Here is a 16,554-nt window from a genome sequence, read left to right as displayed (position 1 = left end):
GCTCATAAACTAGGCACCAGCCTGTGCTTGATCTGCAGTGTGTGTGTGTGTGTGCGTGTGTGTTGCCCACGACAACTTATCTGGTTTGTAAAATGTGCCCGCTAAGATGGGCGAACCCCACGCAAAGTACCCATGATGAAGAAGAATAGTATTGTGGGATGGCGATCTGGAAGGCACGCAAGGCAGAGAGGCCGCTGCTCCCAGGAGCTGTGTCTTAGTGGCAGATCTTTATATTCATAGCAATATTCCCTCTCATAACCTCTCATAAAAGAGCGGCTCTTTGTGAATCTTCTCCTTTGGCCTGGAAGAGGGTGGGATGCCGGAAGCTTCCCTAACGCACCGCAAAACGAGGGAAGAAAGCGAGTGAGGGGCAGGTGGGAAAATAAAAGGAAGCTCCCTCGGAGGAGAGACAGTTATAAATTAGAATCAGCCCAGGGGAGGCCCAGGACAAACAGACGACCAGTTTAGCAAGTTGTTGTTTTTAAATATGAGTGGGACCGATCTCAGTGTCTTGACGCTGAAGAGATGCTCCTTCAGTCTGCCTTCCATGGGAGTGTGGTACAGCTCTTGCATGTGGTACAGCCTCCTTCCGCTGTGAAGAGAGGTAATCCGGTACGGTGTTGCAGTGGTAGGTAAAGAAGACTGCTTCTCCTTCCCCAGCGACCATTGGACATGGCCTCGGCAAGTCCCGTGCTTCATTCCCACCAGAGAAAAGTCATCCCCAACCGAGAAAGGTCCGAGATCCAAACTCCTCCAAGTCCTGGCTTCCCGTGCAGCTACGCTTTTGCTTTCCTGTTGGGTCGCCTGCGGTGTTTCACACACCTGCAGCAAGAATAACACACACACCCCTTTAAAAATGACCTCAGGTTCCTTTATACCTTTGGGGATTGGCTCTCATTGGGGCTGGCAGGGCGGAAGTCAGGGAGAAAAAGAAGAAGGGAAGAGTTTGGATTTGATATCCCACTTTATCACTACCCTAAGGAGTCTCAAAGAAGTGGCTAACATTCTCCTTTCCCTTCCTCCCCCACAACAAACACTCTGTGAGGTGAGTGGGGCTGAGAGACTTCAAAGAAGTGTGACTAGCCCAAGGTCACCCAGCAGCTGCATGTGGAGGAGCGGAGACGCGAACCCGGTTCCCCAGATTATGAGTCTACCGCTCTTACCCACTGCACCACACTGGCTCTCAGGGAGCACAGCAACAGGTGGGAGCAGAGGCAATGACAGGCAAAGGCACTCCCTGATTGGTTGTAAGGAAGAAGGCAGGCAGGCATTGACTGAGGGCAGACTGAGGGTGGTGGGGAGGGACCCCCTTTGCCCAAACGGAGTCTCTGCTTGCGTCCCTTCAAGGGGTCACAGGACACAGAAATCTTTTCTGGGGTGCATTCAGAAAACTAGCCCCACCCCCTCCATCGGGCACCTGCATTCCAAAAAGGGCCACTTTCATAATGGGGAACCAAAGATTGAAAACTCGAAGCCATTGGGTTGAGTTCTACCCTCCAGAGTAGGAGAAAACTTGCTTGTTCCACACAGAAGATGTAGCCAGCATGTTTTCTCCTGCTCCTGAAGGTAGGACTCAAACCAATGGCTTCAAGTTACAAGAAAGGAGATTCTGACTAAACATCAGAAAAAACTTTCTGACAGCAAGAGCTGTTTGACAAGTGGAACAGTCTCCCTCAGTAGGTTGTGGACTTTCCCCTTCATTGGAGGTTTGTGTAATGGATGCTTTGGTTGAGATGTCTGCATTGCAGGGCGTTGGACGAGATGACCCTTGGGGTCCCTTCCAACTCTACAATTCTATGAAATGAAATAAGCCAAGTTGTTGGCTTGGATCCAGCTACCTTAAGAAGTAACGTTTCCCATAATGCCTTGGGAGTTGTGGGCATATTAAATGGTGGCCCTCAGCCACCGATCTGACCTCGTTGCTACTGGCTGGAGCTGCTGCCAGTTAAAGCCTGCCAGGGCCTACCCAAAAGATTGGGGGGGGGGTACCACTAGAGCACACTTGGCCCGAGACTCCCTCAGGCCCAATAGTATCTGGAAGGTACTACATTGGTGGTCCCTGGCCTGAAAGCCCATCATTAGGGGGGTGTTCAGGGTTGGGGGGGAAGGCAAACCCCACCTGCAAGTGGCCTTGTTGAGTTCCCAGCCACGCTGCTGACAACGGACGGAGTCGCGCCTGCAGACGCATTCACACGACAGTGGGTTGACCCGCTTCTTCCTGTCCGGACAGGGCGCGCAGGACGGGCTGTTGGGAGCGGAGAATCCCAGATGAAGCAACATCTTGGAGGGGTGCCTTCCGAATGTGTGGGGTTACAAGCTCACCCCACATTTCCCCTCTTCTTAATTGTTGTCAGACAACGTCCCTCCTGTGCCTTTTTGCATACGGAGGCTATATGTCCCCTTTTTACAAAGGACACTCTTCGATTTGGAGTTTGGGGGCTACTTTTGGTTGCAACATTATTGAATTAAAAAAAACCCACAAGTTTACCTATTGGTGAGCTTTGTGCTCATTTAAATTTCAATGTACGTTACATAAACCGTTGATTTTTTTTCCCTTTCACTATTGCTATTATTATGTATTCTCACTGTACTACCTTGTCAATTAAGCAGTGTTAAGAGGTATATATAGAAATTAATCGTATGCATTAAGCAGGATATAAATGAATTATTGTTATGGTTAATACAGTATTTGGATTGCTTTTATGATAACTGCTTTGAACACAGATGTATTTGTGGAAAATGTGGTCAATAAATAAACAGAATATGAATAGAGTGAGTCCTCTGTTTGAAAGGTTATCTGGTCCAAGTACTTATAGCTCTGGGTTGCGTCCATTGTTTGTTAAGGGCAGGCACCCCCAAACTCAGCCCTCCAGGTATTTTGGGACTACAACTCCCATGATCCCTAGCTAACAGGACCAGTGGTCAGGGATGGTGGGAATTGTAGTCCCAAAACAGCTGGAGGGCCGAGTTCGGGGGTGCCTGGTTAAGGGTGCTGAGAGTTGTCAGAAGACACATTCCTCTCACAGAACTACAGTTCCCAGAGTTCCCAGGGAAGAGGGGCCAATTGTTAAACTACTTGGAGAACTGAGGGGAAGGGGGGGGGTCTACCATCATCTCTTAGCACCCTTATCAAACTATAACTTTCAGAATGTTAAAGTGGAGTAATACTGTTATAAATTTATACTGCAAATGGGGCCGAAATTCTACTCAGGGTAGACCCCCTGAAATTAATAACCTATGTCACTCATGCCCATCAATTTCAGGGGGCCTACGCTGAGTATGACTAATATTCAGGGGCAGAGCAAGGGTGGTGTGGTGGAGGCCGTCAGCCCCAGGTGTCACCACTGGGGGGGGTGACAACATGCCGGGTGGCACTCACTGCGGGGCCTGCAGCACGCCTGAGCCACACATCTCTCCGCACTGCCCTAAACTGCCTGCCGCCTCCCCATCAGCTGTAGGGCGGCTGAGTGGAAGGAGGCAGGAAGACTCCTCTGAGGCCTTGCTCTGGCTTCCCCCGCCCCACAGGTGGCTGGCCCCGCCCCCATGGGCGGCTGGCCACGCCCTTGGGCGCAGGGCGCATGCTCCACACCAAGCGCCCAATCAGCTTGCTCCGCCACTGCTAATATTGGATGCAACCCAAAGAACTATAAGATGTATTTTAATGCAGGGAGTTGGACTAGGTGACCCTAGATGACCCTTGCAGCTCTAAAATTCTATGACTATTGATGCTCCCTCATCATCATCATCACAATATTATAATTACAACTACAACTACAGAAATAAGGTGGGTCATAAAAATATACATCTCAAGTTTCAGAGTACAGTGGTACCTCCGGTTGTGGATGGGATCTGTTCCGGAGGTCCAGTCGGATCCCAAGGTTTCCCGAACCTGAGGACTGCTTCTGCGCATGTGCAGACTGCGTGGCGAAACCCAGTAAAATACTTCCAGGTTTGCCACGCATGCATCCTGAAGTTTACGTAACCAGAGGCTTATGTAAACGGAGGTTCGACTGTAATGTTTGTATATTGGTACAGGGGGCTTGAGGGGAATTAAAACCTACACACACACACACACAAATAGAGGCCTATAAGAGGGAGAAAATTTTTTACCTGTGCGTGGGCAATCTATAAAGTTCCTTTGGTCTGAAAAGCAGAAGAATAAGGTTAGTATTTGGTGCTTGTTTGGCATTGATGGCTCCCAGCACTGCCTAATAATTGCTTAAGAACATAATTAAGAGTCTGGCTGCTGGATCAGGCCAAAGCCCATCTAGTCCAGCATCCTGTTCTCACAGAAACTTATGGGGAGCCCACAAGCAGGACCTAAACACAGGAGCGATCTCCCCTTCTGAGGCTCTCCGACACTGGCATTCGGGATCATACTGCTTCTGAAAGTGGAGGGTGAACCTAGCCATCCTGGCTAATAGCCACTGGCTAGGAACCTTCTCCTCCATGACTTTGTCTAATCCTCCTTTGAAGCCATCCAGGTTGGTGGCTATCACGGAATGGTCCCAATCACCTGTCTCTTCTTCAGCAGCCTCCCACCCTTCTGTCTCTCACCTGCATTCACAGGTAGCGTGCTCCTCAAAAGTCAGCTGCTGCAAGTGGCTGTGTTGGAACTTGCTCAGCAACAATACCTGGAGAAAGGGAGAAAGGAAGGAAAAAGGAGACCATAAGGGGAGTCTTCCTGGTTCTGACCCAGAATTCATCTGGGCAAGGGATTGAGGCCCTCCAGATGTTGTTGGGCAAACTCCCATCACCCTTAGTCATGCCAGCATCTCTACCCATCAGATGGGACGTAGGTGGCGCTGTGGTCTAACCACCGAGCCTCTTGGGCTTGCTGATCATAAGGTCGGCAGTTTGAATCCGTGTGACGGGGTGAGCTGCCGTTGCTCTGCCCCAGCTTCTGCCAACCTAGCAGTTTGAAAGCATACCAGCACAAGTAGATAAATAGGTACCGCTGTGGCGGGAAGGTAAACGGTGCTTCCATGCGCTCTGGCATTCGTCACAGTGTCCCATTGCAACAGAAGCGGTTTAATCATGCTGGCCACATGACCAGGAAAGTTGTCTGAAGACCAACAACTGCTCCCTCAGCTTGAAAGCGAAATGAGCACTACAACCCCATAGTCGCCTTTGACTGGAGTTAAGCGTCCAGGGGTCCTTTACCTTATCTTACCCATCAGATGTGGGGCAAGTGGGTATGGCTTGGGGAGAAGCAGCCTCACAGGCCAAATTTTGCCCACCACAGGGTCCAAATTTGGCCTGTGAGGCTGCTTCTCCCCAAGCCAGAGGTTCCTCACTCTGCAAATTGCAGACTTTAGGGGCCTAAAAAAGGAGCTCCCACCTTGTAAAATAAAAATAACCAAGTAGCTGAAAAACTAACTAAGCAAAGGACAGTGTATATGTGCATGTAACTTGTTAAGATACTTTTACTCACCTTGCAGGGCTACGTTTTCCAGAGCTCTCTGTGGAGAGGGATCGGTTGTTAAACCACTCTGGGAACTGTAACTCTGCAAGTGGAATCGGGGTTTTCTAGCAACCCTCGGCCCCCTGAACAAAGAATTATTTGGGAGGAAGCCATGACTGTTTAAAGTGATACCACAGTGCTATCCGTGTGTGGTATGAATGTGGCCAATATGTCTAGAAATATTGTGAAGCTTTTTTAAAAAAATAAATAAATTATAATGATATTGAGAACAAACCAGAGCAAATATTCGGGGGGGGGGGGAATACCAGATTTTGTGGCTGTGGTTCACTTATTTACTTTTTCATTTCTGCAAATGGGGGCAAGTTAACCTCACATGTAACCAAGAACTGGCCTATCAACTTTGCAGGATCCTTCCCTCTTCTTGAAGGGTGCTGGATGTCTGCAAATATCCTGAGCTGTAAAGGCTAGCTTTTTAGGGTGAATATAAGCAGAGCTTTGCTGGATCATGCCTGTGGGCCATCGCTTTTCCCACAGTGGCCAACCAGATGTCTCTGAGAAACCCACAATGGTTGTCTCTGAGGGCAACTCTCCCCGCATGAATTTGGAGGCAACCTGCCTCCAGAGGGAGAACATAGCTGTTGGCTGCCAACACCACCAATCTGGAGGGCAAAAGGTTCCCTGTCCTGGCCTTCCTGAAAGGATTTTCCCCATTCTTGCCCCAGTTCATTACCTCCATGGTCACTGTATACGTCCGGGACGGCATACACTGTGCCGATTCATCAGCGCAGCAGCCGACACAGCGCTTTAGAGACACGCAGGAGGGCACAATGAGGTGGCTGATGACTAAGTCTGGGTACTCCTTGTCCAGAGATACCATTGTTTCCTTGGCCTGGCAGGCGCTGCGGCTGAACACCTCCAGGAACCTCACCACTAGAAGAAGAAGAAGAAGGGGTTAAAAGCATTGCCAGAGGGAACAAAATATTAAAAAATCCTTCCAGTAGCACCTTAAAGGTAAAGGACCCCCCCCCCCTGATCATTAGGTCCAGTCGTGACTGACTCTGGGGTTGTGGTGCTCATCTGGCATTATTGGCCGAGGGAGCCGGCGTACAGCTTCCAGGTCATGTGGCCAGCATGACTAAGCGGCTTCTGGCGAACCAGAGCAGCACACGGAAACGGCGTTTACCTTCCCGCCGGAGCCGTACCTATTTATCTACTTGCACTTTGACGTGCTTTTGAACTGCTAGGTTGGCAGGAGCTGGGACCGTGCAACAGGAGCTCACCCTGTCGTGGGGATTCGAACCGCTGACCTTCTGATCGGCAAGCCCTAGGCTCTGTGGTTTAACCCACAGCGCCACCCGCGTCCCTTCAGATACTTCTTCAGTGTGCATGGACACGAAAGCTCATACCAATGACAAACTTAGTTGGTCTCTAAGGTGCTACTGGAAGGAATTTTTTTATTTTGTTTCGACTACGTCAGACCAAACCGGCTACCTACCTGTAACTAGGACTATTGTCAGAGGGCTATGTCTGAGGAGGGATGGAGGAGGAGGTATCCATTTCAAACAGATTTAAACACTTAATTTGGTGGCTCTGACTAGGGGTGGGCAAATCCGTCAATCTCAGCTTCTCATTTTCCCTGGCTTAAATTCAGTTCTCCTCATTTCTTCATTTGCGATTGGGTGTTGTTCTTTGTTTTTAAAGTGCTCATCAATTTTTGTCAGCGTTAGTGTGCATTTATCCCAATATATACATAAGAAGAGTCTGCTGTATCAGGCCAGGGGCTCATCTAGTCCACCATCCTGTTCTCACAGCAGCCAACCAGATGCTCGTGGGGAACCCACTGCATGCAAGATTCAGGCACAATAACTCTCTCCCCTCTTGTGTTTTTCAGCAACGGGGAAATCAGGAACTTTACTGCCTCCAGCTATGAGGGCAGAGCATAATCATCATGCCTAGAAGGCACAAATAGCCCTCTGAATTTGTCAAATCCTATTTCAAAGCCATGTGGGTTGGTGGCTGTCACTGCCTCCAGTGGGAGGGAGTTCCACAGCTTAACTGTGTGCTGAGTTAAGAAGTACTTTTTCTTTTATAGCTGTCCTGATTCCTCCAGAGTTCAGCTTCATTGGATATCCATGAGTTCTACTGTTATAATTAGGGAGAAAAAATTCTCTATATATATACTTTCTACACACCATGCCTAATTCTATAAACTTCTGTCGTGTCACCTCTTGTCGAGATTTTCACTAAACCAAAAAGTCCCAAGGCTGGAACCTTTCCTCACAGAGGTTGTCGCTCCATCCCCTTGACAATTTTAGGTTGAGCTTTCCGGAAACTTTTCCAACTGTATGATATCCTTTTTGAGGTGAGGTGACATCTTAGTACTCAACTTTGCCTGACATGCGCATCTTTTGGCAAAGCAATTTCCCCTAACGTAATCCATTTCTGTCCGTCATTTTCACAAATATATGCATTTTTAGACACTCTTTCTAGTAGTATATGCATTTCTAGACACATTGGCCAGAGAATGGCATTGCAAAATTAGGAATTTCGAAGGGCAGCTGTTTTGGTTTGTGTATCATTTCAGAAAGTTTGAGTTTGTTAGTTCAGGCTTTCAGTGCAAACCGAGCCAAATTTATTCCCCACTACCAGAGAGAGCCCCTTGGAGTGTGACACAAATGGAAGAAATGGCTAATAAAGCTCACACATAATTATTGATGGGCATGGTGCTGTAAACCATCAGTAGGAATAAAAATTAATCAGAGCCCTGGTTAAGAAGTCTACAAATTTGAGAGCAGTGCTAATGAGGCATGAGCTGTGAGCAAAGGGAGAGGTAGCAATTTTATCGAGAATCGGTTTCTTTCCCCATTCAATGAGGGAAAGTGTGTATATTAAGGAAAACTGCAAACAAACTTGGGCATGTTAGGAGAAATCCACCCTAAAATGCCAATAAATTTTCGTGGGGATATTTCTTTTTAATTGCAGACTGGTGTGGAAATGTAGAGAACTGAAGTTACAACTGGGGGGAAATGAAAAACCGAGAGAACCCGAAATGGACAGATTCAACCTACTCTTCCCTTTCATTTTATCGTCACAACAGTCCTGTGAGGTAGGACCAGGCTGTGAAAGAGAGTCACCAAACCAAGTTCAGGTCCCACAGCATTTGAACCCAGATCTCCGCAGTCCTAAACAAACACACGCAAGCTCAATATCTGGGGCTGGAGGAAGGTGTGTTTTGGGGTGGTTTTTCTAACAGTCTCTCTCTCTCTCTCTCTCTCTCTCTCTCTCTCTCTCTCTCTCTCTCTCTCTCTCTCTCTCTCTCTCTCTGTGCAGGAGTGATGCGCACCCCCACCCTCAAAACCACTGTCCTCAAACTCCATAGCTCTTACCTTCTGTAACTGGCTCCACGACTGGTTCCATCTCATTAGTTGGATGCGGCAGAATCTGCAGATAGATCAGAAACGGCAGCGGATCAGAAACAGGGAAGGCACTTTGAGGAGTCTGCTTCGAGCTACATTATATGGGCCACAGTGGTTCATGCAGTGGCAACCTCTGGGCTTCATCACTGCCATGTGCTCTGCATGGAGCCTGGTCCGGAGACTCCAGCTCTTAAAAACATGCGCTGTCCACTCATCAAATCAGAATGAATGCTCAATAGAGACTGGACAGGTTACAACAGCCAGAGCTGTGTGTGTCTTTCGGACTTGAGCATAAAACTAAACGTTAGGAGCTTCCAAACTTAATGCCAAGGTAACCCCAAACCCGTGGCCCGCATAAATCATGCAAAGCACACCCATTTGCTTGATTTTGCACAATTCCTTCTAGACTTTGTGTTTTGACATAATCAATACTGCTCCTGCCAGTTAAGAGGAGATGCAAAGAGCTGGGTCAGTCCGACTCTGTGAGCAGCGGGGCTTTTGTTCATCAACCCCAGCGTTGTCCATCTTAAGGACTAGAAACTTGCTCTCCTTTGAAATAAAGAGGATCACAGGGAAGCTTTCAAAGCCTTGTTTCTGTGTCATTCTTTTAGGTCTGCTTGTGCAGATCATGTCCTAGGTCTAGGAACATAGGAGGTTCTCTTTCACCGAGTCAGACCACTGGCCCATTTAGCTCAGGACTGTATACACTGACAGGCAGCAGCCCTCCGGGGCTCCGTAACTATCTGCCCAGAAATCCAAAACTGCACAAGAGGCTGTTTGCTCTTCCTGCTCAGGTCCTGTTTGCCCTGGCTCAGCCTCTCTTGCACTGAACATGCCCACATTTTGTTGGATGCCAGGACTAGACACCCACCCACCCCTTCCTTCTGAGCAGAGGAGAGGTGCAGATAGCTCTTTATGAGCAAGTACGGCAGTAGCTGATATAGCTGCCTTTCCCCAAAAAAGTTGTGGGAGCATATGTCTGCACCATTTTATGGTTCCATCTCTCTCCCCTCTGTTACGTGTAGCGGCTTTTTTGAGCTATGCCACACATACACAGAAACAGCACTAATGGCACTTCCTCAGGATCCCAAATGTGCCTGCCCAAGAGGTAGATTGCCTCTGAACATGGAGGTTCTGTTTACATGTCATGGCTGAACAACTACCTCAACAAATTTGTCCAGTCCTCCCTTTTAAGGCCGTCTAAGCTTGCAGCCACCACCGCATCCTGTGGCAGTGAGTTCCACAAGTGAATTACGTCATGTGGTGTGAAGGAGCAGCCCTCTGGCAAGAAGAACATCCTAAGAGCCCTGATGCTGGATGAGGCAAAAAGGCTGGTGGAGACCAGCATCCTGTTCTCACAGTGGCCAACCATTGTCTATGAGAAGCCTGCAGGCAATGTTCCCCTTGTTCGTTTCCAGGATTTTCCTCAATCCCACTTGGTTTTCTAAGCCTTCCTTCCATTGCATTGTCACCAGTGCATCTCATGGTAGCAAATTCCAGAAGCAGGTCACACACACATAGTGATCCTTCTTTCTTTCTTTCTTTCTTTCTTTCTTTCTTTCTTTCTTTCTTTCTTTCTTTCTTTCTTTCTTTCTTTCTTTCTCTCTCTCTCTCTCTCTCTCTCTCTCTCTCTCTCCATCTCTCTCTCTCTCTCTCTCTCTCTCTCTCTCTCTCTCTCTCTTTCTACCACTGAAAGATCCCACAGGGGGGCAGAAGACATGATGAAGGCTGTAAATGTACTATAGGAATTATAATCTGCAACTGTGTGTACATACTATACATTGAAAGCACACCCAAAGCACATTCTTTCCCTCAAAGAATTCTGGGTGCTGTAGTTCACCCCTCAGAGAGTTGCAATTCACAGCAACCCTTAACAAACTACAGCACCCATAATCCTTTGAGGGAAAGAACGAGTTTCAAAGGCATGGTGTGGTATACACAGCCTGGATTCCTGGGGCAAATGGATTTTTAAAAGGTTTTGTTTAGAATATCTATATTGTCCTCTCCTAGAGGTGCCTGTCACTGAGCCAATTCCCAGCGTGTGCATACTGGTGCAATGGTTAGGGTGTTGGACTGGGACTTGGGAGGCCAGGGGTTCAAATCCCCAAATCCCCACTAGCCTCATCTACCTCACAGGGTTGTTGTGAGGATTAAATGAGAAGGGAGAGAACCACATATGCCACCTTGAGGAAAACAACTTGGGATATAAACACAACAAATGATGATGATGATGATGATGATGATGATGATGATGATGCATACCACAGATCTCAGGGCAGTTTACAACACAAAACTACAATATAAATATATATATAATAAAAATAAGAACAAACCAATCCAAAAATCCCGCTAGCAGCAGAACCACTGAGAAATGTACCATTGGCTGTTAGGGTTGCCAGACTTAATAGAGGACAGGACTTCTGTGCCTTCAATTGCCCTGCTCTCTTTTGAGTCTGGAAATCTTAAAGAGAAACCAGCAGACCCTTTGTTTAATTTCCGAGCAAAGGGTCTGCTGGTTTCTCTTTAAGGTTTCCAGACTCAAAAGAGAGCAGGTTAGGTTAACTTTCCTTTCCTTTTCTTATACTTTCTTCTTTTTCTTTTTTTTCTTTCTTCTATACTTTTCTTTTTTATTAACAACATTATCAAGAATCTTGTATACTATATATGTATGGAATTGTAATACTTTGTTTTGATTTTGTAATAATGATGCTAAATTAATAAAAAAAATTAAAATAAAATAAAAAGAGCAAAGCTCAGCTGCTGTCACTACCAGTGGCTGCCCGCTGTCTTATGCAGCTCAAAGTTCACGTCCACGCCATACATAAAAAGCACATGTTTTCCCACAGACAATCCTGGGAACTATAGTTTGTTAAGGGTTCCAGGAACTGTAGCTCTGTGAGGGGTAAACCTCAGTTTCAAAGGTTATTTGGAGGGAAGCCATGTGCTTTAAATGTGTGGTGTGCTTTTACAGCAGTTCAGCGTAAGATGACAGCCTGAGCGGTGGCTGCACATGTGCATCGTTAAATTACCCATATGGAGGGCAGAAAATGCAAGCGCCCAGAGCTGCACATGGGCCCATGCCAGGAAGGAAGGAAGGAAAGGGAATTTATTTGTCAGAAGCCATGTGGCACAAACCCGCCACAACTCTTGAATAGCCAACATCCAAGTAGCCAAGTTTGTTTGTCTGCAGATTGGTGCACGGTGACTCTGTTTCTAAGCTTTGACCCATGAAATGCCATCTGTAGCGTGAGGCGGGGGGAGCAATATTTTGTAATGTTGCTGTAAGGATCCTTCCATGTGCAATGCTTTGAACACTTGAAAATGCAATACAGGTGTTCTCTAATTCGTAACCTTTATTATTATTTACTGTTAGTTTGTAAATCCTGGCTTTTAAAGTGGCATGCAAATAATGAATAAGATCCAAGGTGGGTTATTGCTGTTTTTTTTGTTTTGTTTTTTTTTTAATAGAAAAAGCTATCAGTGCAATCCTAAAGAACTTTACTCAGAAGTGATTCCCACTGAGCTTACTGCTACTCCAAGGTTGCATAGGACTGCAGCCGAAATCCTAATATTCTCTCTGGCTATCATTTAGACACAGCTGGAGGGAAATCTTTTGGGGATTTTTACCTCTGTGGCTGGCTAATGTGAAAGGATTGTTTATGTGTCCCAAGGTTTAGCTCCGTGATCTGTTTTTGATTTTTAATAACTAAGGCTGAATCTTGGAAACCCCTGTGAAGCAGAGAGCCTCTGAGCATTTATCGCCTCCCCTCCCCTCCCCTCCCCAAACCACAGTTAACACAAGATGTGTGGTAAAGGACATGAAGGGGCCCCTAATCTCTGGCAAGCAAAGTCCTTACATAGACCCACTTGCTGTCTCTTTCACAGATGTGACCCTGGAGGGAATGCTCACTGTCTGCATGTAAACCGTGCATAAAGCATATTCTCCCCACCTCTCACAAATATCTGTCTGCCTGTCTATCTATCTATCTATCTATCTATCTATCTATCTATCTATCTATCTATCTATCTATCTATCTATCATCTATCTATCTCTATCCACTGTTGTTTAAGGGTACTGGGAATTTTAACTCTACGAGGGGTAAACTACAGTTCCCATATTTTTTTTCCCGGGGGGGGGGGTGCACTTTGAATTTGTACACAAGCAGAGAACCAGGATTTGAGTGAAACGGGAAAAAGTGTGTGCGGGTGGGTGCGTGGGGGGAGAGAAATGCCTCAAAACTTAACAGTCCAACCAGCACCCCACAGCTTTGACAATCAAAGCATAATCGATCATATGATGCAGTGCACACACACTATTTGAATGGCAATGCCCATCAACTGCGGGACACCCCCTCAAATATTTTATTGGGGGGCGGCAAAGGGACCTCGGCCCCTAGTAGTTGGCTCCTATGTCCTATAGTACCATCTGGGCACACCAGTTTGGGCTATGAACTTCTCCCCGCCCCCCTTCAAGAAAAGCCTCGCCCCTGTCTGCAGTCCTGACAGCACCCCATAATCTCACCCCCCTTCTGAAACCCCTGTCTTCCTCCGCATTGGATGCCCATCTGAAACCCACCCAGCCTTCTCTGCCAGCCCCCATTAGTGCCAGCTCGCTACCCCATGCCTCTGGGGAGTTATTTAAAACAAAACAAAAAAACCCCAAACTTGCTTACCGTCTCTCTCTCCTCTCACCCCGCTACTTGCTCAATGCCAGGGGCTTTTGGGTGCCAAGTCCCAGCCACCCTCTCCGTGCGCTCCCCCCCCCCCCAACGTCCTGTGCCCACCTACCGTCGTGGCGGCGCAGCAGTGCAGCTGCAAGGTGGTAGCCAAGAGGAGCTGAAGGGCACCGCAGGGGGCGTTCATGGTGGTGCCAAGGCTGCCGCTGCCGCTGCTCCTGCCGGGCAAGGGGGCACACGCGCCCGCCTCGGGCTCCTCTTGGAGACTTTTCTCCAAAGTTTGCTGGCTCGGCGGCAGCTTCTAGGGTCTGCTCTCCAGTCGATTGGGGAAGGAGGTCGTCCAGGATTCCCTCCCCCTTCCTCCAGGATTTGCCACTCAGACAAAATGCCCAGCCGACGGGCAGCCGCCACTCAGGAACTGGGCATTGCCCCTGCACCTGGGCATGGCTCAGGTCAGCCTGGTGCCCGCTTCTCTCTCGGTGCCATCCTACTCCCAGCACCTGGGCGCAAGGAGAACCAGGGGTGGGTTCAGGTGCATCTTCGCAGCTGCCGCCGCCGCCGCCGCTGCCCAAGGAGGAGGTGGCGAGTGACGGTGGTGTCGTCGTGCCAGGCGGCCGCAGAAGTAACTGGGCTCCAAGTCGAGGGGGGAGAGGGAGAGAGAGGGAGACAGAAGCTGCTGGCACAGCGAGGAGAGGGAAGGAGGCAAGCGAGCTCTCATGTGACTGTTCAATCCCACCCTAAGGGAGGGAGGGAGGGAGGCTGAGCCTGGCTGCCGGCGCAGGTCAGAGAAAGAGAGACGGGGGGGGGATATGCACGCACCCCCTATCCCAAGAAAAACCTTGAACCAAACAGGTCAAGGGGGGTCTGCTTCACCCAGCATCCTGCACCCCCTTCACACCTTAAAGCAGCCACAGCTGGATGCTTGGGAGAGGTTTCCTCTAGAATTGGTGAGTGCAGCAGGTTGCTTGATACACGGATGACCCTTCAGGTCCCTTCAAACTCTACAATGTTGAGAGTCAGGCGGTTAGACTATCCAGCTGTTTTTGTGAAAACTGACGGGCAGCCGCTCTCCAGAGATGCAAGCAGGCCGTATTTCTCCTAGCCTTACCTGAGTATCTCATTGAGGGATGAACCTCTCTGCCACTGAGCTATGGTCCTTCCTTAAAAAATGAAACAAGATTCCAGTCCTCATTGTCTGCTCTATCGCTGAGTGATGTGTGTGGTTTTTTTTGGGGGGGGGGCTGGTATCTTCTGCAACATGACATGGTGGGTGTATATTGGGCCACCCACACTGCCTTTTCGCTCTGTTGTTTTGCGAGGCTCTCCCAGGGTTAGAGCAATGTTGCTGTTCAGAGGGGTGCTCTTGCGCAACGAAAGCAGGACAAAGCGACAGCAGCCCTGGAATATTTGCGGTATGAAAAGTTGCAGAATTTCAGCTGGAAGTTACCAGACTTGCACCGATGGGAAGCGACGCAGTCTGTCCCAAAACCTTTGCAGCCAGTGAACAAGAAGATTGAAAGCAGGATTGTGTATAATCGCCACCAAACCATCATGAACACAAATCATCATGTACGAGAGCCTTCTTTCTGGAAGCTCACAATCAGGAATGGAGGTGACACAGCCATCCCTTGCTGTTTGTCCACCCAGCAATTTGGCATTCAAAGGTAGACTACCTCCGAAGTTGGAGGTTCCATCAGGCACTCTGCTGGGCTAAAAGTTGGCAGGGTAGATTTCTCATACGCGCTTCCTCCTCCTCCTCCTCCTTGGGAAGAGCCACGGAAGGCCAAGGGGCCATCACACCCGGCCCCTACCGTATTTTGTGGCCAATGTTAATCATGTATTTTTATAATATTGTTGCAACCTACCCTGGGTCCTTACGGTGACAGGTGGGCGAGAGATCAGAATCTGAGAGAAGGGTGTCTCAGGAGCTCTGGCAATGATGCATACGCCAGTGTGGCGTAATGTTTAGAGCAGGCATAGGCAAACTCACCCTCCATATGTTTTGGGACTACAACTCCCATCATCCCTGACCACTGGTCCTGTGAGCTAGGGATCATGGGAGTTGTAGTCCCAAAACATCTGGAGGGCCGAGTTTGCCTATGCCTGGGTTAGAGTGTCAGACTATAGGACCTGGCAGAGCAGGGTTCGAATCCCCACACAGCCATGAATCTCACTGGGTTACCTTAGGCCAGTCACCATCTCTAACCTACCTCACAGGGTTGTTGTGAGGATGAAATGGGGACAAGATGAACCATGTACACCACCTTGGGATCTTCGGAAGATAACAGTGGTATTATATAAATAAACGAATAAATATTTTAGGTGGTCGATGCTGTGACTTGCAGTTTGTTCTACCGCAGAATGGGTAAAACAAATAAATACACAGGGTTGGAGGGCATGCTCCGTCCAATGTTGGCAAGGTCTCTTGCAGACTTTGCCAACCTGGTGCCCTCCAGAGGTTTTGGATGGCAACTCCCATCAGCCCCTCCAACTAGCAGGACCAATTGCCCCCCCCCCCGTAGTCTAACAACTCCCTGTTGTTACCCTCCCTAGCACTTACATTTTGCAGCAAACTTTGCCAGCCTGGTCCATTTCCCCCCACGTTTTAGACTGAGCTGTATTTGAAAACATTGGGAGGGCACCAGGTTTGCAAACTTCCCCTCAAATGTGAACTAACAAACTAAACCGCAGCCTTTACGTAACTCTCCTAGAGAGTCCTTACCAGAAGAGGGGACCCAGGAACACAGAAAGCTGCCTTCTGCTGAGTTATACCATTGGTTCATCTAGCTCAGCATTGTCTACACTGACTGGCAGCAGCTCTCCAGGGTTTCAGGCAGAGAGTCTCTGCCAGCCCCACCAGGAGATGTCATTGGGGATTGAACCAGGGACCTTCTGCATGCCAAGCAGATGCTCTCGACCACTTGGCTACAGCTTGTCCCCCATGAAGCAGACTCCCTAAGCAGACTTAAACCCCGGTACCTCTCAGTTCACCAATTAAGACACAGATTACGCTGCTTTGCTTGCTAAAGGAATCCAG

The 16,554-nt window shown here is 48.4% G+C and overlaps 1 protein-coding gene across 1 annotated transcript; it reads right to left on the bottom strand.

Annotated features, from left to right (window-relative positions):
* Positions 1-463: 463 nt before the first annotated feature.
* Positions 464-16,026, bottom strand: VEGFB (vascular endothelial growth factor B). Its single transcript, XM_035098970.2, has 7 exons — positions 13,630-16,026; positions 8,812-8,866; positions 6,156-6,355; positions 4,558-4,634; positions 4,111-4,143; positions 2,120-2,245; positions 464-822 (listed from the first exon to the last, which is right to left on the bottom strand). Exons 1-7 carry the CDS (start codon positions 13,702-13,704, stop codon positions 777-779), a joined length of 612 nt encoding a protein of 203 aa, XP_034954861.1. The 5' UTR covers positions 13,705-16,026; the 3' UTR covers positions 464-776.
* Positions 16,027-16,554: the final 528 nt, after the last annotated feature.

Source organism: Zootoca vivipara, chromosome 17 (genome assembly GCF_963506605.1).
Source record: "Zootoca vivipara chromosome 17, rZooViv1.1, whole genome shotgun sequence".
In the NCBI taxonomy this organism is placed as follows: Eukaryota; Metazoa; Chordata; class Lepidosauria; order Squamata; family Lacertidae; genus Zootoca; species Zootoca vivipara.
Note: the sequence above shows the minus strand (reverse complement) of the source record. Positions and strands in the feature narration are given on the sequence as shown.